This window comes from Limanda limanda, chromosome 15 (genome assembly GCF_963576545.1).
Source record: "Limanda limanda chromosome 15, fLimLim1.1, whole genome shotgun sequence".
NCBI lineage: Eukaryota > Metazoa > Chordata > Actinopteri > Pleuronectiformes > Pleuronectidae > Limanda > Limanda limanda.
In genome coordinates, this window is record NC_083650.1 from 19,147,492 (window position 1) to 19,171,910 (window position 24,419).

Consider the following 24,419-nt stretch of genomic DNA (forward strand, 5'->3'; position numbering starts at 1 on the left):
CTGTGGTGAAACATTTCCTTAAGCAGCCAGGATCCCCGAGTATTCACAGCAAAGGGAACTGTGGCTTGTCTTTATGTGTGTGACACTCGAGGAATAATTGGACAGATGAAAAATAAATTGTGCACGTACCCCCAGATCTGGAGTGTGTCACTCGCTGTTTGGGTACACGCGCGTGTACATTTTTTCAATTTAGGTAAAAAATATATATATTTGTATATAGTCCGGGAGGAGGTACTGTAAAATATTAGAATATAGAAGTTTCACAAAGTGCCTTGGCGTTTCGTTATGCAACCAATGTGTATGAGTGTGACAACATATGTTAAAAGGAGAATAAACCGGCCTGTTTATTTTCTCATGACTGAAGACGTGAGTTGAGTTTTACAACACAAGAGTAAGAGTTTTATTAAAATCAAAAATATACAACCCTGTACTTTTTGGCTCTCCAATGTTCTGCTGCCGTAACTGAATCATGTGTCTACCTGCTTCCCTCTGCTTCAGCAACACTGTCTCATTCCTTGCATTCATTTTGATACACTGTTTACTGACAGAGCATTACAAAAAAAAACTTAATAAAACTTGAGTTAAAACGTCTTCTGAGTCAGTGCTGCTTTCAACTCTGCATGACCAGCAATGCAGGAAAGTCCAGTGCATCCTCCCAGCACCATGTGATCTTAATGGAGGAGGAGGAGAGAAGCATCACACAGCATTCTTCTTTAAACAGTCTGACAGTGAACACAGCGGGTTGGGATGTTCACGCCTGATCCCTGGGTCCTCTTAAGGCTTAATGGGGTAACACAGCTTGGTGGCGTCTTTGCTGTTATTCTGGCCGTCGATCACCACTAGAGGATTCCTCTGGTGGTTCTCGATGATGTGGGAGATAGTGCTGAAATGCTGAGGACAACAAAATGAGGATGATGAGTTAGTCCAAAGTGTAAAGTTTAAATTCCCATCTCATGAAGTTGGTTGAGGTGATTAATGACAGTTCTAAGCTCTGTGTTTGATGTCATCATGTTACATGTTTAGATTAACTATAATTCTAATATATACGATAAATAAGTAACTATATATTCCGCTGAATCTTTTAAATCAAACACTGAATAATTTTCCAACTTTACCATGAGTTTCAGTCTTCCTACATTCTTTCCTCCCTACATTCTTTATCCCCTGTGTTCTCTATTGGCTTGTTCCATTGTTAGGAAGAAACGTATCAAAAAAGAATGTAGATTTGAAATGTAAACTTCACAGCCCCAATTACAGCAGCCTTCCCAATAAAAATTGTATATGAGCGCTTTTCACTGGAGACATTTTGACATGCCACATTGGGAACAGCATAGATGTCAATAAAATCAATGATGGCTGCTTTCCATTTGCCCTTGTGGTTAAAAGGTTCAAAGACCATGAAGATAAGGGACACAACTGATGACATGTCCCGAACAACCACTGGTGTTTAACTCATTAGACTCGTGTGGAAGACCTTAGAACGCACGAGAGAGACATTCACCATCTTGTTCTATGTTTTAAACTAAAATTCCTGCCTCAGTTTTATGGGTACTGTGGTATTGTGCGTGCTAAAAATGAGTATTTACTTTAAATTGTGTTGGCAAATTTAAAACTGTAAAATGTAAGCTTGATACAAAACTTTAAAAATTGAGGCCAGCAGGACAAAAACAGGGTCCATGACCGACTAATGTCTAATGTTTTGTGATTTTTACATTATGTGAAAATGACTGTTGTGAGACTGCAATATGTGGCAAGCTATTGTCAAGGCCTGGGGACACGTGGATGGACTCAAGTTATTAATTGGACATGTGCATGTGCGTCAAATGAAAAAAAAGGCCTATGATGCAGGTGATATGATTTCAGCATAAAAAAAGCATGTAGAAAAGTTATACCTCGACTTTTCTGAAGGAAGTAATAACGTTGTTACACTGACATAATTAAGTGTCTTGTGTTGACTCGGTTATCTCAAGGCCCTTCCAAAGTGCATATAATGAATTCCTGGACATTTTAAACATTATTTGGCAAAATAATATGTCTTTGATTTACCTCAGCCACAGCCAGACTATTCCTACTTTTAATTCAACATTATTATTCAGGACAAGATCCACACGTCTACACAGACATAAAGAGGCTAAATGAGAGAAATGAAATGCCTTCACTCTACCTCCTCTCCTCTCTTCTCTCTTCCCAGTGCATACTGCTGCATGTTTGGGATAAAGCGGATTGGTATGTTGTACACCCTGCCCTTGTAAAACACCACTAATGTGTAGGGCTGCTGGGCGTCCTGACCGGAGCTCTTCCTCACCATAAACGCCCCATCCTGAAACAGAGAGCACCCGCAGTCAAACCCAGCGGGGCATCATGGGAAATAATCCACACACTGCTCGGTTGGATTAACAACATTGCTTTTCTAAGTACGGGCTTTCTCACTTTATTTGAGTGAAGCAGAACCTCGTCAGCAGTCCTGCGGTCACAGGCGCCGGCGTACCAGGGCTTCTTACACATGTCTGCATCCTGAGGAGAAGTCAGCGGAAAAACAGAGGATATTTTAAAACACATTAAGAAAAAGAATTCGCTGAGTCATTTAACTCCTTTTAACAATGTCATGCTTCATGTGGATCACCTTATCTTCATCCTTTGACCGATTATCAGCAGAAGTAATTCCTCTGTGTGGTAGTCCTGACACATCAGGCACAAACACACACACATTATAGTGTTTAGTTACAATGTAGCTTTTATAGTAAGACCATTTTTTTTTTTTTTTAATAATAAAGCACCAAAATAAATATGATACCATTTACAAATATGTCTCGTATAGGAGACATAAGAAGAAGCTGTACTTACTGAGGGGGGTCAACTTGGGAAAAGGTATTCTGCAATAGAGACCACAAGTACAGCAGAATTGATTAATTCTACTTAATTAGTTCAACTTGAGTTTTAAAAAGTGGACAGAGTCAGTATAATGCAAAGTGTAAACCTGCATGTTGCAGTTCTTACTTAGGGCGACTCAAGTCCAGTGTCCCAGCCTTTGGAGGAACTCTGTGGTCTGGGGTTTGCATCACGGGCAGCGTTTGGCCTGTGGAAATCCAGACAAACAGTGATTAAGTAATGACTTAATAATATCAATAACTTAATGAGTGAAAAACTTAATTTAATAGTTTCATAAAATAAAGGGATAGCATATTGTCAATATGTTAATAGATCATTACAAATATCACCTATAAATAAGTTTTTCAATTGTTTTCAGAACAATATCATTTATAAGTGTAATATGAATTTCATTAAAAGATTATAACAAAGATCAAACATATATCGAAATAATGCTAATGATTTGTGCACAGTGAGGAGGTATACCACTTTAATATAACACAATATTGTTCTACCTTGGCTGTCAAATGTTATGCTGTTTATCAAGTATTTATCATTCTTATAAAGAAAAGATTAAAAAGAAGCAAAAGTCTGTTTTAAACTTATATTAAAAGTTATAATGATGACATTTATGAAAATAATAATGTGACATTTATGGACATAATTATCTATAACTGCAACTACAACTGATCTGAAACAGTTTATCTTGATTTGGTTTTTGGCCATATCGTCTTCAGCTCATCTTGGGACACTACAACTGGTCATCATTCTTTACTAAAAGTCACTGAAATGTTTTCTGGTAACACATTAATGTGGGTTTCAGGGAAAGACATGAATTCCACAAATAGATGGCGCTGGATATCGGCAGTTAGTTGCCATCTATCTTTAGTTTTTAATAAAAAGTCTGTAACTAATGATGCAAATGAATTTGAACGCTTACTTTCAGTCTGCCTTGGTCTTAAAGCCGGCTTCTGCAAAACAAGTCATATCAACATCTTCATCAAATGGGAAAGTAAAATACAGTAAAACAAGGATGATCTATATGTACTATTATGCGGATTATTGTGGACTTGATAAAAAAAATATTCCTACCGGTTTTAAAGGTGGTTTTGGTGACCTCCTGTGAGAAAAACAATTAGATCAGATTATCAGCTTTATGACATTTAAACAGGTCTCACTATATTTATATGTAATTAGAAAAAAAATTGACATAAGTGATGCTTACTCTTTGGGCAGAGGTTTTGGCAAAGGTGGAGGAGGACCCTCTGCAGCTTGATCCTTGGAACCTAAAAGAGCACATCGTCCAAATAAACAGCTGATCAACCACTTATTATTCCACCGCAGGGGAATTTATTACTCCCATGGCACTAGTTTGCCTCCTGGTGTTGCACCTAGAATGATTCACGGTAGAAGTCTTAACACAAATCAAAAGGGAAACAAAGTTTAATCTAATACTCACAACTATGTGGATCACAAACTTCATATTCATCGTCCTCTGTAGGCTCCTGTACCTGCGAAATCATGAAACCCATAGTTTAATATCCTCCTAATTATGCAGCATATAATGTCTCTGCAAAACATCTTTTGAATGAAATCTACATTTGTCATCACTTACAGGAGGCGGAGATCTACTCCTCTTCTGTCTAAAATAAAAAACAAATTATTATGAGTGTGGTAATAACAAAGTAATGCATTGATTTCAACATTTGGATCTTTAATATTGAAACTATTCTGACAGACATAATAGAAATCAAGTAAAATTCACTTTGCAACTGGTCTCTTAGGTCTTTACATTAAATGGCAGTGTTGCCAGTTCGTACCTGGGGCTGGGTGTTGGTGGTAAGGGGTGTGACTGTGTCTTAGGCACTGGAAACAGTCTGTAAAGTAAAAAATACAAGGAGATTATTACTCTCAGATTCTATCGATTTTTTCACTATACAAGTTTATACTAAGGAATGAATGAACCTAAGTCAAGAGAGTGTACAACTGACCTGCTTGTTGGCTGAGGTAATGAGGTCTCCTGTAAAGATTAATTCAAATAAAATGTAATTCCACGTGTAAAAGCACCTTAAAATTGCTTGTAAGTGCGTTACAGCTTTCTCACCTCTTTCTCTGGAACTTCATAAAAATCTGAAAAATAACCAAAGACTAAATTAGACACGTTGTCATGCGGCAGTGGCCTTGGACATTTTCCGTGTTTGACTGTACCAGAATCAGAATTCTTTTAATTGCCAAATATATTTACACATACAGGAAATTGCCTTGGTGTGGTTGGTGCATTGGACATAAAAACAACAATCGGACATAAAACAACAATATATACAGTAAGAACAATAAGTTATGGGCACGTGTGGTGCTAAGGTGCTCTCGCTGTAGGTTATTTGTAAAGGAAACAGAAGGGGAGTTTACACAACACAAGCTCTTTCACAGAAGAAAAATAAACCTGAATAGGTGAAAGGTAGGAACGTTTGACTCCTGGTCACATGCACAAGTTGTAGAAGTGTACAAGTACACCCTTGATACCACATTGTGCATTTTCAGTTATTATGATCAGTATTATTACAGCGTCTGGAATTATTATTTTTAGTATTACATAGAACTCAAGGTGGTGCAGTGTTTAGCACTGTCACCTCAGGTCCAGAAGGTTCTGCTCATATCCCTGTTCAGCCAGTGCTTTCTGAATGGAGTTTGGATGTTCTCCCTGTATCTGGGTATAGAGCTAAAGCTCCAAATTTGTGAAAGTTTGAAGATGACTCTATCCTCAGTCAATCAGAAGAGATAAGATTGGAGTATAATTCAGTGTCACATTCAGTGTGACAGGTGGGAATTTCTTTTCTTCTGGCATTGGCTGAAGATCAACTTTTTAATTTTCACTTCATTTCTTAACCACTTATTTCCACTTATTGTTCCAACTTCTTAGGAAAAACAGCCCCGGAATTTCACCCACAAAATAAAACTTGTGTATTTGTCATCCTGGCTTACATCACCATACTTGCAAATGGAATGTAATTCTAGAAGTATAGTGGGATCACAATGTTGTATCACCCTTTGTTTCCGGATGGTGCATTCAACACAGGGCTGGAATGCACGGTATTTGTAGTGTTGACAAGGGATGATAATTATACAAATTGTCCCCTTGTGAACTTACAGCAGGTACAACATGTGTATTGTTGCACCTACCAGAACTCTCTTCATGCTCTGGGGGTGTTGGCAACATAGGGAGATCCATCCCTGTTCTGCGCCTACAAGGAATTATGGGATCTGAGGAGAGGCATAGGGAAGATATTTGTATTGTTATATATTTGTTTGAGTTGTTAGTCTCCACAGCAGCAGCATACACATCACGTGTTTTAGACTCCGTTCTTTTTCTTCTATAGGTTGTTGCGTATCTTACTGGCAGGTTTATTCTCTTCAGGTTCTATGTAGTTGTCGTCCTCGTTACTGCCGTCTGGACTGATGTAGTCTTCCTACAAAACAACATATTGTGAACAAAGGGCCACATCAGCTGTGCTAACTTAAATAATAGCACCAACACAAGATAAGGCAAAATTCTCCAAAGACAATGTTGTGTGGAAGCTTCAGCAAGACACAGGCCTGTGCTAGAGTGTTTGTGAGAGTTTGAGTTCAGGTTGGTTTACTTCATCACTGCCAGTGGGGGTGGGTTCAGGGGGCAGTTGTTTGGTGGCTTTGGCCGGGCGGAGGGGCTTCCTGGCGGGCCGGGTGGGACGGTTACGACAGCTGTCTGGAAAGGAGAAGCAGAAGTAGAAACAGGATATCAGCATTTGCATGAAGCACCAATCCGAAACATCCTGTGAATGATCAGTGCGTATCCACTGAAGGGCTTAATGTTCCAACTCCATTCTGCAGAAATATGAATCACATGGAAACTAGTCTTCCATGTGAAAAGGACTCATCTAATTAAAGCTTTAAATCAAAGCTTAAAATGTAATTTAATCATAACACATCCCCTTATTCTACCTAATTCTTGTGTTTATTATTGTAAAAGGTGGTCATGCCTAAATTTCTGTTACACATTTAGAATTTTTAATTCATTTATTAGTTCTTTAATAGGTTTTGTTCATGTTTTATTATATTTGAAGAGCACATTGTATCTTAGTTTTGAGACGTGCTATCCGTAAATTAAGATATTGTTATATTTGTTGTTGTTATTATTAACAAAAATCATACATGTAAAAGTTTCACTGTAAAAAAGCTGTGAATAAAGGCTCCATTATGCTTCTACGTATCCGTTTCGCGGAGAGGGACGCACGGCTACCAGGCAGTCTTTTTGATTTTTGCTTCTCCGACGACCGTCCGTGTGAAAACAATTCACCGCCAAACAGTAGGTGGCGCAACGGAAGACAAGCTTGGAGAAGCCTACCTCACGAGTAATCAAAAGAAGTCCACGCTGTTTATTTACTTACTCCCCACTTTCCTCACACACAGTGTAGTCTACGATGGCAACTAAATAAAATAAAGTGACACCCAGCAGGTCAAAATGCTGATGTAATTGTTTCTTAGCGCAGCGGTTCCCCGGTCTTGTTTCAGAATTGCGTTGCTAATTCCACAGCTTGAAGCTCGACGGAGCTAGCTATCTCCCCCCCAGCTAGCTTACTCCAGCTTCCACACACAGTCAGCAGGGACTCCCGACACAAACTACTACCCAGTGTTTGCTTCTAACCTGACGGTATTATAGAAACAGTGTCATGATAGAAGTGGAATTAAAGTCGTGACAGAGGGTTTTTGCACTGTAACCACCGCAGTTAGCATGGTTGCTAGCCCGCTATCCTAGCCCGCTAGCGCCGTTTTGAAAGCTCGTTATAACCGTATGTGACCGTGCACACATGCCGTCAGTGCTCTAACGAGCCACCGTCAGCCGGACAACTCCGCAGGCTTAACACACACGTCACATTAATCGTAGAATCGTAGTTGTGTTTATTGTGATACAAGGAAGGAAGCAGGAAGTTTGAGGTCCGGAAATGTGAAATCCGGAAATGACGTCTTACGGAAATGACGTCGTACGGAAATGATGTTGTACGGAAATTATGATGTTCGCGGACCAATCACAGCCAAGGGCTGTCCGTGGGGTCTCCGAAATAAACACGGACAGTTAGAAAAATCAGAGGTGCACGAAAAGGTCTCCGAGGCGCTCGGAGAGGGCGTTCCACGCGGATAGGGCGGTCCTATCTGTCCGTGTCCGTCAAAAACGGAAAAGTATATATCGGCCTTAAGATATGAGGTGCTCTACAAGTCAAACAGCTGTATACTGACCAATGTACTCCCCCCTTGGGAAGGAGGAAGAGGGAGTGGTGGTGAAGACTCTTTGGCTGGGAGGCGCCTCGTAGCTGGCGTCCTGGTCGTCACCCAGATCCTCATACATATCGTCATTACCCTGGGAGCGACATACATACAATGTTTCATACAAATATATCAGACAAAAGAAACATTTAAATAACTAACAATTTCCAACTCACGTAATCAGGTTCAGAGAGCTGTTCATCAAACTCCCCGTCATCATCTGTACACACAAACATTTACAGGGATGTAATTGTAAAGGGTGGAATATATGAACCAGAGATGGGAGATATCTGATTTGTGAATTCATTAAACCAGCAGTTACAAGATATTAAACACCAGCACATTTTCTAATTTCAAAACAAGGCCCCATCTCTAGCCGAGCGTATCTCCTCAGCTCTCTGTTGAAAAATCTCTTCAGCTAAAGCTTCAAATAACCAAGCCCAGTGTTTTTCTCAAAACAACATCTGGAAACAGGGGAAGGGTGTATATAGATATAGATAAATAAATATGGCATATTTAATATGGTATGTTGTGTTTCTCATCACTTGAATAGGCGTTTGATTTCAGACCTTTGGAAACCACTGTAAACTTGTTTCTAAAGCTCAGAAGTGACTGATACGTCATTACAGGGTGATGAAATGAATGTGAAAGAACGTGGGCTGAACCTGGTCAGATTCAGCAGCAAAAAGTTAACCGCAAAGTTTTAGGTATTATTCCATTAAGCAGCCAGCAGGCAAGAATTTAGTCTGAGGCAGATGGTGAATTAAAAAGGATTAATGGTGTTAAAAGAGTTGTGAAAGAGAATGAACAACACTCCAAGTTCAGTAACACGACTGAATCCACGCTCCAGTGAATAAAAACCTGAGGGTCTGTGAAACCCACACAGTCTAATTCTAGTCTTGAGACAAAATTGACACTTGCTATCAGCCTTTTTCCAAATCTGTCTTGTTCACAGTTCTCATTTCTGCAGAAAGTCACTCCAGGGAGAGCTGAAATTGACATGAGGCTTTAATAGTCTGACTTAGTCCAATCTTCCAGTTGCAGTCCTTTTAGTGAGGAATTCCATTTTGTGTATTATGTTTCCTTGCTGAGTTTTGGTGTTTGGAAAGATGAAGTGGGAATTTTGTTTAAAAAAAAAGTTGTAACTTTGCATAATATTCACTTGACCTGGCAAATACTGTGATCCACTCACGTATCAATAGTGCTAGGGATCTCTTTGTGATCAGAGAGGTGGTCAGTAACTCTTTCAATAAGGGCATTTGAGTGTTGTTATAAGACAAACATGAATACAGAATAATTCCATGTGTCAATGTTGAATCAACAGATGGTGACTTCTTTACTTCATTAACACGGTTTAATTTGCAGCAGTGTTAAAGACACAGGCCTTACCTCTGTAATCTCTCTCAGGTAGCTTTGGACATGGCTTGTTTTTAAATCTGTAATGTAGAGAGATAATGTTATGCATTAAAGTGGAATTGTTTGACAAGTGATACTTTGTCTTGGTGCAGGACACATCTACCACAGCAGGTGGTTTAAGTGCACATGGCTGACTGATGTGCATATTTTACAGAAAGGATTAGAACAAATACACCTGTTGTAATAGTATCTATCCTCAATAGAGGACTTATTTCAGGAAAGGAAAGTGAGAGAACAGACATCTGTTGAAGATATTTTTGGTTTGTGGTTTGTCTCTCTTTCCAACGCCTGTGAAAGAGGAATTGACATCCTCCACAGATGCAAATGTATATGCGAACAAACACACACACAAACATGACATTGAGAATTTTTAGATCACCCAACTTCCCAGAGGTTTGTCTCCTAGGTCACAAGGAAATTTTTTTATTTTTTTGTAAGAATGTAGCACTGACCTTCTTAGTTTACTCAGAAAGCTGTCATCTTTTTTCCTGATGTCCTGAACCATCTTTTGCAGCTGCCTGGAAAAAATATACAATTATATTGTTATTCAGAGACAAATCTTCAGATGTATTTTAAATCATAGAAGCTGAAAAACGTTTAAAAGTTAAACTTATGGATATATTTTCAGTTTGCAAAGTTACAATCAAAACATTGGGGAGGTAAGTGCAGCATATCCACAAGACTTTTCTGTAATTTCCCAACTATACAAAATTGTTTATCATAATGTAAAACATCTTTGTTATACTCAGATCAGGGGTAGGGAGCATCTGGGCTGTATAAGGCCCGCATAATAACTCTTAAATGAGAAAAAGACAGAAGAAAAGAACAGGGAAAATTATCTTGTGACAGCATTTTTTTCAGGCAATAAAAAAGCAACATGAACAGTAGACTAACATGTGAGACTAACAGGGAGGACGGAAGTCAGTCAGAGTTAAAGGACCTAAGAGAAAGTCTCTACAATGTCTAAATCATGATTTTTGCGGGCTCAAAAGAAAGGAAACAAGACTTTCTCATTCAACCCAATGTTACGTCCACTGTGCATCTTTCACTTTGCACTGAACATTATACACTACGTCCACATTTGTGTATCAGACAGGCTTCACAGAAAACATTGAATATTTCTAAAAAGAAATCGAATTTTGTACAAAAAATGGGTGGAGTTGGGAATACTGCTCTTAAAATGCAACTCTGAAAAAAGAAATGAAATAAAAGTAAATTTTTTTATTTTGTTGATTTATTTAGGTGTTTTTTCTTTTCTTGCATTTATAGCCCCTGGCCAGTAGGATGTTCAGCGGCCCCCTCAGCATCCTCTACTTCCTGCTTCTGGCTGTGTCAGGTCAGCATGAGTCATCACAAGTGTCATGGTGACTGGTGAAAATAAAATGTTGATGCAGAATGTTGCACTGTCTAAGAGAAATGTGCAAATTCTGTAAGCATGTCGACTTTTTTTCTAGTTTGCGGGAACGATTGCTTTCTAATCACAATTGCTAGCATGCAGCTAACCTGGGTTAGTTGAAAGGACAAATACTGATGGATAAAAAGTGAGCTAACAGCTAAGTTGTGAGCCAACAGGTGAAAAGTGAGCAGTGTTGCCAACTTGGCGACTTTGTCGCTATATCTGGCGACTTTCCAAACCCTCATGGCGACTTTTTTTGTCAAAAGCTACTAGCGACAAATCTAGCGACTTTTTCTGGTGTTGTTGGAGACTTTCTGGTGTTTTGGAGACTGACGTGAAAGCACGTATCGTTCTGCAGTTACTGTCCTCAACGACCAGTGGGTGCTGCCGTGAGCCCCTCCGCCGTCCCAGAGCACTCACAAGCGGTCAGTCTACCAGTAGCTGCAGTCACAGCAGAGAGGAGAGCAGACTGCAAATGAATTGCGCATGCGCAAAGCCGCCGCTGATCCTGCCCTGGTTTACAGACCGAGATGTAAGTGTCAATGTATCTTCACTGTCACTGGAAAACATGAGTCATTGAGTTCAGTCTCATCGATGCAGAGTCCACATCGGGATGCATCTAAGAATCAAGACATTTCCACACCTCTAGATGGTCTATTTCAATGGCAAGATAAAAAAAAAAAAAAGAATCAACAGAAGAATACAGAAGCGTATTGCATTCACTTGAGAAAAAAAAAGTTCTGTTTTTTATTTTATTGAGAACTTGTTTTTCAAGTGAATGCAATACGCTTCTGTAGAAGAAAGCTGATTTGTAGTTCTGAACATATTAAAGGTGATTTTTTTCTCACTTTTTGTACGTCCTACAGCGACCATTACAATTATGCAAATTAGGCGATGACGTCATTTAGCGACTTCTAGCGATTTTTAGGACAGCCAATAGCTACTTTCCTTGCTGAGGAGTTGGCAACACTGAAAGTGAGATGTGAGCAAATAGCTAAGATGGGAGCTAACAGCTAAGATGTGAGCTAACAGCTAAGATGTGAGCTAATAGCTAAGATGGGAGCTAACAGCTAAGATGTGAGTCAACAGGTAAAAAGTGAGCTAACAGCTAGGAGGCTGAAACCTCGTGCAGAAGGAGAAGTGGTAAGGGAGCCCTGTGGCTGCTGTGGAGATGCTAAAACCAGAAGGAAGAAAACATTGAAGGGCACAACAAGAAATGTACATTTTGTTCATGTGTGTCGTGTGATGAAACAACAGACATAACAAATATGGACTAACTCGACATTTTTGTAATTGTTATCTCTGCAGAGTTTGATACCAGGAAAGAATTACTGACTGTAGCCTATTTGCATTGAAGTACCAAAGGTGGGGATTTATCAGAACAAGCTGTTTTGGCTAAAACCAGTTAATGACTTCATCATCATTATTCATCATCATCATCATCATCATCATCATCATCATCATCATCATCATCATCATCATCATCATCATCATCGTCATCATCATCATCATCGTCATCATCATCATCATCATCATCATCATCATCATCATCATCATCATCATCAGACATCTGACTTCTTTCCAAACCGAAGCAGTTGTAGCCATATCATCAGAGAGGTTAGTGTAATATATGTTATATAAATTGAGAATGGCCTTTGATAGGAAACATCTTCTCCACCCCTGCTCTACTTTAGACCTTTTTCACAGTAGCCATCGGGCATGGCACTTGAAAGAAACACTTGATTAGGCTAACGTGAATAATTAGTTAAACCTGTGTTTACCTGCTACTTCATGTCATAAAGACTTCATAATGACTTCTGAACATATTTTCTACAGTTTAAACCCCTTTTTTCACTCTGTCAAAGACGTTTTACCACAGAAGTCTTTTAAAACTTCAAATTAAAAACCTTCATTTTTGTCCAAGGTACCAAACATGGCAACAGTTTAGCAGATATTTTAAAGGATTTGAAAAAAGTGACGGCGTGTCATCGTCCCCAGAGCCTACGTAGACACCAAAGTTCAAATAAAACTGGACGTCTTACCGAAACTTTGCCGCGGCAGGAGCGGCGAATTTACTTAACATATCCATATTCATGTTAAAATCGGCAGTATATGTTTTTGGCTCTTCATCCCTCTTGGTCATTACGCCTGTGGTGTCAGATGTTTTGCAGCAGCTTAAATGAATGCTGTTTGGCTAAAAGTCAAGTCTTTGTCATAGAGGGGAGGGAATGTGTTCATACCCGCATCTGTGAGAAAAATCACTTCTCTTTTCCACTCCCTGTGTCACACACACACACACACACACACACACACACACACACACACACACACACACACACACACACACACACACACACACACACACACACACACACACACACACACACACACACACACACACTCGAAAACAGATTTCAGTTAGCAAACTTTGAACGACCCTCTTGCATCACATGTCACTCGACTCTAAATCCCACTTCTACCACTTACCCTAACCCAGACACTGCCATTTTAACCGCTACTTCCAACTCAATAGTGGCGTCCACTATCAAGTGGTGTCACACCTTTGGACCCCACTCTATATACTGTATACCAACTGACCGAGGTCACTGGAGGAGGCCTTTCAGGTAGTGCATGTTTGTTATGTTTTGGAACTGTTTTGGTCTTTTTTTATGTACAAGGAAAACTGCACAACTACATTTTAAAAGCTTCCTCTTTACAAAGAATCGTTGTCGTTACTGATGTCACCGCTGGGCACACAGGGCTGTTTTTAGTCTAGATCTGTGGGAAAAGGTCTTGCTCCATGTGACATGGAAAGTACCATGTTGTCATCCATTTTCTAAATATGGAAGGGTGAATAAATGTGTGTTGATCCTTTCCTCATTTGAATGGCAGGAGGATGATGTGTGTGTCTGTGTGTGTGTGTGTATCTGACCACCAAGGGGATTTTTGCTAAACAAATGTATGCTCTGCCTCTGATCACAGTGTGTGTCTGTATTGAGAAATGTCCACAGCTATTAAATAATTAAAGAGACAGCTCTGGATTTTTAAGGAAGCACTGTGAGACAAAAAGCCATTTGTCACTATTCAGTCTGGAAATCTAAGTGAAATTATTTGGAAAAACTACTTTACATGAATCTTTAACATCCTTCATTCTGTAGCTTTGACCTGCACAGAAATGAATAAAACTCAAATCAAAATAAGTGAAATTCATTTTGCAAAGTTTGCTCAGGATATACATCAATAGTTTGATTAAAGTTTTACCTGCATGTTAACAATAATCATAATTTAAAACAAATTTATACTCTCAATATTTTTCAGTGGACTTGACAGAGAAATCCAACCTCACTTGAATTTGAAAATGGATTTAAATTTTTACACTGGAAACATTTTTATGTAAAAATTCGTAATTTTAATTTTAAATATGCATTTAGCCATAAATAGAACCTTACATTTTTTTTTTTGCGATTTAGACTTTCAAAGGAACAATGCTTTTTCAAACACAAATATCTGTAATTATGCACATATCAATTATAAATACTCAAATATATATAAAATAGATACACACATCACATAACTCTTTTTATTTAATGGTCTCAGTTTATGTGAGACACACATGTTCACACCCACACAAGCAACACACACATGGGGATAAATGACAAGGAACTTATTTCAGAAACATGAACAAACACATGCTCACAAATGTGCAGGTGTAGTCAGACAGGCAGACCAAAATCCTTCATATGCAGCTGTAAGTGTGTACAAGTATTAAATAACTGTATGCATGTACACCCACCTGGAAACTTATTTTATTTTTATATCTCATACACTGTCTTAAATCACGTTACCTGCTGTCACCTGATGTAATTTTGAATTATTTACTTAAAAATGATCAAAACTGACTATCCAAATGGAGATGTATAGTATTGTATATTTTGGCAATGACCTCAGTGCTCCTCCATGATGTCCCACTAATGACAGTAGCAGCAGATGATTTAGGACACAGGTGCTTCGAATGATAGAGCGTGAAACAAATGGAAAGAAAATAACTGAAGGATGAAGAGAGGCTGAAGAGAAGTGGGTATGATGGAGGTGTGTAATGATGACTGATGTATTTAAGTGTTACTCACGGTTGGTGGATGAGACTAAACTTGCTCATGTCACTGTCAGACAGGTTCTGTGAAAGCATCAGAGAAATCAGTTGTAAACACATGAAAACTGGAGACAACAGAGTTCACACACAACTGTGATTCCTTGGAGCAGAGATAACCATGCAACCTTGTCACTTCACTAAATACAGATGTTTGAGCAGAGGTGGTGGTACTCGTAGAAATGCATTACCTCTCCGCTAACAGGAGAGGGCAGCATCTCACAAAGGGCCACTTTCTGATGTCACCTCATTTTATTTCTTGAGAGCTAATACTGAGATGCAGGGTCAGAGATTGTCACATAAATTACAATCATGCATATATTATTAAAATACCTTGCAGGACTTCACTTTCACACAGGCCATTATTCATGGACAGATATTGCAGCACCTTTACAGGGACCCAACCTTGGAGGTTGAGTGCCTTGCTCAAGGGCTTACTGATGATATATATAGATGATGTAAATATTTATATGAGGAACAGTAAGAACAGGAGCAGTAAGTCAAATCTTTTTATTTATGGGGTGTTTTTCACTGATTGCAACAATGACACCAAACACAGTGGGAGTCAATATCACGGAAAACGGAAAGGGCATAGACTTAATCTCTAAAAAGAAAAGCACAAATCAAAATGTGTGTTTTCTTCCCCATTACCCTGTTTCCCACTTGCAAATAAAAACTGTCAACTTTCAGGTGAAGAGCTTGTTCTTCTATTCAAACAACACACTGACACCACAGTCACAATTTTAATAAATCAACAAACCTTTAAAAAGTGTCTGACTTCTTGCTGTATTCTAATTTTTATTGCATTTTAATGTCTGTGTTACAGTAAGACAATGGAGATTTGTAAATGAGAGGAAAATTATTACCATAAAATATGCAACAAATCCCACTAAATTATGTATTCCCCCTCTCCATTCATAATTTATCGCTCCAAGTCGTTACCAGCTCCGTCTCTCCTCTGTTTTATTATTATTGTAATGAAATGAAAATCCACGACAACAAACGTGTTTATTGTTCTCCTGCGTTTGTTAGATCTCAAATTAACAAATAGATAGAAGCTTGTTAGAAGGGGTTAATGTAGGATGTGTGGGTCTAACGTGGCTAGTTAATTTACACATGAGTAATGCATGGACGGCCCTTAATCTGAAGCGTCTCCTGTGGAACACGTGTAATGATGTACTGTTAATGCCCCTGCAGTTGATTGTGTGGTAGTTTTTCAAAGCTGCTTATAATGTATCCCAGACTTTCCACAGGGATGGGGCTTGAAAATGCAGCTCACAATACACCAGATTGTGAAAATGGGCACTTTGGTGCAACAGAAACATGCATTATCTCTTTAAGCAGAGCTTTTGATTTAATCATCTTGTTAAATCAGAGAGTGAGATCACTTAATATGAAAGGCTTTACCTCCTTCAAAGATCTGAACCTTGGCCTCACAGATACACTCTTGATCATCCCACTAGCTTACAGGGAAGAAAAAAAACCTGTCTGTATAAAATCAGACTTAGCCTTTTGACACCGAATAAAATATCAAATAGTCCGCCCCAGTGGATACTCTGGCTTTGCTCCCACATTGAATTATTTATAGAATTGTCTGTGCTTGTTCGAATGAGACACAACAGTTTTTACAAGCTGCAGCCTCTTTTTACTATAAGCCCGAACCCTCACTCACAGTATAAAACACTCAGTCACATTTAAATTTGTACATGTTTTAATATCTTATATTCAGTCCTCAACAACAGAAATTCACTTCACTTCAAAGTCAGATTGATTTCTTACTGGCAATGATCTGCTTTTCAATTTATGAGCTATTGATTTTTTCTAGAAATGGTTTATTTGTCTTTATTTTAAACTCAGATTTCTTTTAAAACCATCTTGTGTGAGATTACAAAATTTCTGACTTGTGACACCCTGTAAAAGTTAAGTATTGTATAGCTATCTTCTGATTGGCAAGTGATAGATTTTAATATTATCTCTGCACTGAAATCAATCCCATTAAATTGAGTATATGGGTAATTTGTCATCATCACCTCAGTGTTTAAACTGTCGTAATTACCAACTAGTCTTTTGGGGCATGTGCCAGTCCTCTAAAAACTTAAACCCTGTCTAGAGAAACATCTCTACCTCCTAAAGTGAATATTTAACGTTCATTCCAAGTTTTCTTCTCTACAGGGAAGAGTTGTTTTTTCTTCTACATCTTTTTCCTTCAAAAAAAAAAAAATCATCTCAGTGTGAAATTTGCACTCATTTGCAGTCAAAAATGTTTTTGTAAATCTGATAGACACATAGCCTGTTTAAGAACAAGCATGACACAGATAACAAGGAGAGCCATCACAAACACGATTGATGTCTTATAGAGGAATCTGGAAATGTGTGCGACTTTTCTCTCCACCTTGATCGTGACTATTTCAGTCAGATATAAAAACATTTGAATCCTGATGTGGTTACTAAACATGTTTTATGAACTTACAGACCCAAATACTTTCTCAAAGGCTACTGCAAATTGTCTTGCAGATGTAAAGATTTTTTAAATATTATGTTTTGGACAAATTATTGGACAAATTATAATAATATAAAATATGATATAAAATATTGGTCAATTTCGAACCCATCAGTTCAATAGCTGTTAACTAACTCCAAAAGCTGTGAACTGACTGACCAACATTGCCATGTAGGGCTACGGATGTTTAGGATTATTTATTTAATAGATGCTATAATCCTTTACAAATTATACACAGAGCAGCTTGAAAATAATGGAACAAAATCCACTTGTGACCACCTGAGGGCCTCAATTTAAGAATATGTTCTTAAAATGAGGTGTGGTCAGATGCATTGTTGTTGCACTGTTGTCTCGAGGCAGCGGAAAATGATTTCACAACCAAAATATCGGTCAGAAGTCAGTGGCACAGTGTTATTTTCAGGACGCGTCATCAAGATAGTGCCTATGTAGGCAAGTGCACAACACATGTACACTCTGCGTGTTACACACAAACTGGTGGTCTGCTCATGCTGGTTTTCATTTGCCTTTCACTTGTCTGCAGGGAATTGTTCTCTCTTATTAGATGGCAATTCTGCTTTTATAATGCGGGCGCAAGCACATCTGACTTTTAATGGGAGATGGCAACCCGTGTATTGCATGATACTACCAAAACACAGGCTTGCTATAATTAAGAAACAATGTACAACCCTTAAGAACCATGCACCTGGCAGAGTGTCTTTTTGCTAAACACTGAAGATTCAGTAGATTATACAAAAATGTCCTGATAAAGCACATATCATCAGTATTTCAGTGTTCCACAGCAGGTGTTTGATACCAACAACAAAGTCATCATGTGGGACATGTTCCCATAGATGTGTGCATAGGCTCTCCTTGTTGAGTGGCCTTTGTTTGTAGTGTGGATGTCAAACACACAAGTTGAAAGTGACTTCTTCAACCAGCCACAGTGTCACAGAGATGGAGGCTGACAGTTCTTTTGATCCCTTTTAATCTGTCTACCAGTGTGATCGAACAGGCATCAAAAAGATGGAGATTGCCTTTATCTGAGCCTGGCTGGCTCTCTGTCATTCCCATCCACACCGTAGAACACTGTTGTGTATTGCCAGCCACCCCTCAACCACAATAACTTATTTCTCCATTCATTCTGAACAAATGATGAGGAGTTACTGTAGGTGTAAGGTGAAGAAGATGCCTCCCAGGCAGAGCGTGGTGTTTTCATCTGACAGCAGTTTAAAGCTGTACTGCCTACTAACTTGTATCTACTGATTTTATGACCTGTGCTCCATCTATTGTATAAACTTAATATAAATATGCAAAGTAAGTCAAAGGCAAAGTTCAGGTGCAACACTTGCTGCATGACATTCAGACCCTCTCTGCCCTTAGCACACAATGACCTTAGTACGTGATGACTCAATCCTCCTTTCTCATGCTGCAATTCAGCAGGCAAAGGTTTACAAATGTTTGTGATCATGCATGTACATGAAACTCACAGCAACATGTCTAAATCTTGCAGAAACATACAGCATTTTAGATGTGCATATTTAGATATAATAGGTTAATGTACAATCAGACTTGGGTAGGCTCTACACTATGGTTTGGCAATTATCGTCCTGCGAGTGGCCATCATCTGTTTTTTTGTGGGTAGGGATAATTTGTTAATGTATTTTGTGGCCTGCCTCCTCAAGAATCCCTTCAACTCTTTAGATAATTCTACACTTTTCTATACTTTTCTTTAATTGAAAGAAAAATACACACGCACACAAACATAACTGTGCAAATACATCGATTTGTGGGCTGGGTATGGAGCAAAAAGTGAAATTTCACTTCCAGATTCAACTCCAAAAGAAAAAAAAACATCTGTTTTCTGTCAAGAGGAACTGGATATTTACAAAGAGCAACTCTGAAGGGAAGAGCTCCAACTACTGAAACTCAGCTGAGATAAATTGTGTCTCATATCTTCAGAGTAATGAATTTCGGAGATAAAAATGTCAAAACTAAAATCTGCGAAAATGCAGATTGAATATTAACACTATTCTGTTTTCACACAAGTGAGCTGTGTGACAGAGACAAAATACAAGGACACACAAGGACAGGACAAAACATGATTTATGTTGTGAGTAAGTGTGTTTTTTCAGTTTTGGTATAATATTGATCAGATAATCCATCATCTGACCGCCATCAACTGTATATTTATACATTCATGTTTACCTCAACTTATTCTCTCACTAATATACCATTTATACAAAGGCTTTTCCATCTTTTAGTTGTATTTATAATAATTTACGTTACTAATTGTACAATAAATTAGCGATTAATACATTTCTTTGTATTGTTTTATTTTGTAAAAATAGATCACATAACAGAGTAATTAATCATTTGAAAATGCAATGGGGAATAAAAAAGAGGACTTTAAATTGATCTATTAATATTAATTAATAAATATAAATTAAAAACAAATTTAATTGAATTAAAAATGCTGAATTTAATAAGCCATTGAAAAGGTCCATTTCCTTTCCCATTTGCATTCCAATTTCTCCTCTGTGTTTCCTTTTCTAATTATCTGTTTGATTTTCTTAGTTATTTGAGTTCTTCTCTTCTGTCTTCCCATGAAACTTTTTGTTGTCAGCTATCCGTAAACCCACTTTGTTATTGTGGCTACAAACAAATAAAAATAAGGGTTGCCATTATGGCTGTAGTGTTGACTGAATAGGTTATACGCCCCCCTGGGGAGGGATAGAGTCACTGCATCGTGGGGCTTAGATGAGCATGGTAAAATACGGAGTGAAACTAAGTTGATTTATTGATGGCAAAACAAACAGTATTTTGCTGATGCTCTCGTTTGTTTGTTTCACCCGGTGAACTGCAACGTCCTGAAGTCTGAATTTCACCACTACGCAGAGAGATTTCGATTTGTACAGGTCTGACACAGGAAGCAGAGTCATGTGACGACTCCCTGCTGCAAGATGAGAGAGGGAGGGGAAGAAGAGAAAAATAGAGAGAAGACAGAGGTGGATTCAACCAGCTAACACAAAGTCAGATAGATTTTTTCATTACCTAATACTCCGATCAATGCGTACTATGCACGGTGACCACCCATGGACTCAAACTGATAGAGTGTGACCAGGAAGAATTGTTAGACTGGTTAAAGCAAAGGTGTGTGTAGCCATTGTGAGGCCATGAAGAAATATACTTGTTTAATACGGGCTTGTGTGAACCTGAGTTTAATAGAGCTCTGGTGCACTGGTTTAGCTATGGGATCCATTAGACCATACACCTACTATATAAATATGTATTTTTCAGATCTGCACTGGTAACCTGCAGGAAGGTCTCTGCTCTGAAACATTGATCAGTCTGACTGATACAAATCCACAGTGAGCATATTTTAGATGGTGAATAATCTGTGGGACTTTGTGAAAGTACAGTATTTTAGTGATGCAATATCCCACCTGAGATGGAATAAGTCCAGGGTCAGTGAATAATGAATAGAAGAGAAGATCCTTGCTCTCAGGAAGCGGCCAATAAAAAGATGCATATGAATGAATGAACGCTTTGAAAGGCAGTGCACAGGACGTATTACTGAGATATTAATAGGATCCTCAAAATACCAAATATTAGGAAGTTATAAACCCATGCTTAAGTTATTTCACTGCATAAAATCCTCTTCCCCCTCATGACTGAGGCAGATTAAATGATACTTAACTTAAATAAGTAGGGATCACAGCTTTAATAGCCTAGTGACTCATTTCACAGTTCTTACTTTTTGTGAAAATGAGAAGCTGACAGTTTTCCCCTCCACTCACTGCAGTGTGCTTCTCAGAAGTATCAGAGGCGCCTCAGAGAATGTCCATATGTGGATCATGGTGTCTAACAGAGGTGTAGTGCTATTTGTTTAAGTACCAGAGTCTGTGATGCGAGTGCATCTGTGCGGGGGCACGGTTAAATTGTAGCTCATTACATAACTAGTGTTCCTATGGTGGCAACTTTACCTACGTTGTAGTAGTATATCTGAGACCTTAGACAGACATTTATCACACTAGTAATATTACCTGGCAGTCAGCCAAGCATCCTGCGATTTGACTATACAGTGGCTGTAGTAGGTTGTAATTAGCGTGGCGTTAAGCAATATAGGAGAATGAACACAATGTGCCTGGTTGAAACACAAGTGTTATAGGCTGGCTTTGTAATGTATTTGTACTAATGCATCATAGATAAACAGTCAGATGAGGGGATGATGAATGAAAGGATGTTTTACTGATGTAACAGCTTTATTAGTTAACATTAGCTTGGGTAAAGATGATCCTGTCATGGAGTCACAACAATTGCAATGCCTGTCACCACCTTGATGTTCTGACCCATCAATGCTCAGTAATCACTACTACAATATGAGTTGAGTACTCAGTAATAATTACTTAATTATTAGATGAGTAATTAGTAATACTACATTATTAGATGAGTACTCAGTAATCATTAACACATTATCAGATGAGTACTCTATAATAATTACTACATTATTAGATGAGGATTTAATAATCTAGTTGGTTTCTAATCCTGACCCTAAAACCAAGTCTTAACCCTTAAATAGACCTTTGAAGAAGTGACGACTGGCCAAAATGTCCTCACTTTCCGAAAAAATGTCCTCACACTGTTGATAACAGGAACACCCCCCCCCCCCCCACACACACACACACACAGACAAACAGATAGACTTATAAGGTGAAATGATACCAGCCCCACCGTCGTGATTGGTACAAATAATTACATTTACTGTTCAACTAAAGGCACAAATATTGTGATTCCATTGTTCTGATGTGCTCCTGTGCTCCATGCTGACAAAAGCAGCGAGAGCGAGAGTCCTGTCAAAGCAGAAGTTCCAACTGACTCACTAACTTTCAGTCAGAAGGCCCCTCATTACAAACTGTGTGTGGGAAGTCACGCAAGCACGTTTACATGGTTACGTTTCATATCCTGCAAACTCTCCTTTGTGTTTCAACTGTGACAATTTCTTGGGTTGTTTAAGATTTAAAGTTAACTTTATTCCTCAATTTATTCAATAAATACCAAATAAAAGGTTCAGGATTAATAAACACTTGTAGCTGAATAAGAGAGAAAAAAGTCCAAACTGCTGCAAAAATATTTGACCTTAAAACAAGAGTGAAACATGTTTTTTAAGTAAATTCATTTTTTCATTTTTTGCAAAATGGGCACAAATTAATTAAACTAATTAAATTGTCCTGCTGTTTTTAAAACGGTTATCATAATAATAATAACGATTGCTTGGAAGGATTTGTCCATTTGAATTTAATTAGAATAATAAACTAAACACAACCACACAATTTGAAACTGGAAGAAGGACAGAGTATTTTCTGAGAAAGCAGGTAAAATAAGAAAAATGTGAGGGATTAACTCACCAGGAATCGTTGTCCATTAATCCTCAGCTTTCTTACGGTTGTAGCACACTCTGAAATTTTGTTCTGAAGGAAGTAAACATTGATTTTAGTTTCTGAATTTACATAAACAGAAATAACTTCTCTTTATGATCACTCTGTCTTTACATTTTATGAAGCTGTGTATAGTTTGCATGAAGAGAAATTGTCAAACATGACATGATCCACTGTACAATAGGTCAAGTATCCACTGGTTTTCTGCCAGTGCCTTATTTTTTCTCCTGTTTTTCTTCTACTCACCTGGCACAAAAAGAGGGCTACTTGTGCCGGGTCCCAGCCCTCACACTCCTCTCTGGTCGGAAGGTTCATTTCTGTCTCAACAGGAAACCTCTGTGCAGGACTGTGCGTTTGAAAGTACAGTAACAGACTGACCCGTCGGCACGGAACGACACACCATCCAGCTTCAGCAGGGAGAAGTACACACGGGGAGGTCACCTCATTAGAGGCCAGACTTATTATCCGTCTCTAAAAAAACATCTAACTTCTACTGCTATTGCATTGAAGCATAGACAAAAGGGAAGAAGGGACTTCCCCAAAAGGATTCTGTATAGATGTGTCATAATGGTCAGGTAGGTTGTGTAATTTCTTAAACATTTATTAGTTTTGTTCTTGATTGGAAGTTATATTTATAGAGTTTGTGTTCATTTAAAGACTGTCATCTCAGATACAAAAATATAAATGTGTCCATCTATCTCAAAACCCAATACACAGTCATACAGTGTTGTAGATGAAAAAGCTCAACAATAAATTTGATATCCATTTTTACGCATGATGTCCAACTCAAGAAGCTTATTACGCCACTTAAAACTTTTCTTTCTTCCTCAAATTTTTTTTTAGATGAAAATTCCGCTCAGGATCTAAAAACTGCTTAAATGTTATACACTTCCTCTCCCTAATTTTGGAACTGGGATAGCTGAATATGATAATATGGCCCAACCTTTGCTTCCTGTCACCCTACCATCACATCTCACTTCAAGTTGAGGAGCCTACTGAGCTCCACCCACCCAAGTTTAGTTTTTGTTTGGTTTCTTAGTTTTGTGACATCAAGAACATCGGCTGTCTGAATCTCTTCTTCGTAGACTGTCAATTTGTTAAGTGCACTGTTTATGTCGAAATAAGCTGTGGTGTTATTTTGCAGACAATCTTCCCTTTTATCATAATATGCCTGTTCACATATTTAAAAACTGGTCTATATAGAAGACTACAATTACTCGTTTTTACTTAGCATCTGTTTACTGTCATCGTCATGTTTACTTCCAGGTGTTTGCTGTAACACTGTAGGGGATTCTCAGATTCCTCAGATAATGACTACAACATGAAACACAGTCATACACCTCAATTCATAACTAATTC

General features: G+C 38.3%; 1 protein-coding gene across 1 annotated transcript; it reads right to left on the reverse strand.

Annotated features, from left to right (window-relative positions):
• Positions 1-371: 371 nt before the first annotated feature.
• Positions 372-23,413, reverse strand: blnk (B cell linker). The gene is made up of 24 exons (XM_061087083.1): positions 23,307-23,413; positions 23,031-23,093; positions 15,106-15,152; positions 10,035-10,100; positions 9,556-9,602; positions 8,343-8,386; positions 8,140-8,260; positions 6,507-6,610; positions 6,263-6,335; positions 6,049-6,129; positions 4,973-4,998; positions 4,860-4,888; positions 4,689-4,745; positions 4,484-4,511; positions 4,328-4,379; positions 4,094-4,154; positions 3,961-3,988; positions 3,809-3,839; positions 2,998-3,076; positions 2,845-2,873; positions 2,624-2,679; positions 2,431-2,514; positions 2,165-2,320; positions 372-891 (listed from the first exon to the last, which is right to left on the reverse strand). Exons 1-24 carry the CDS (start codon positions 23,373-23,375, stop codon positions 775-777), a joined length of 1,548 nt encoding a protein of 515 aa, XP_060943066.1. The 5' UTR covers positions 23,376-23,413; the 3' UTR covers positions 372-774.
• Between the last annotated feature and the right edge of the window lie 1,006 nt (positions 23,414-24,419).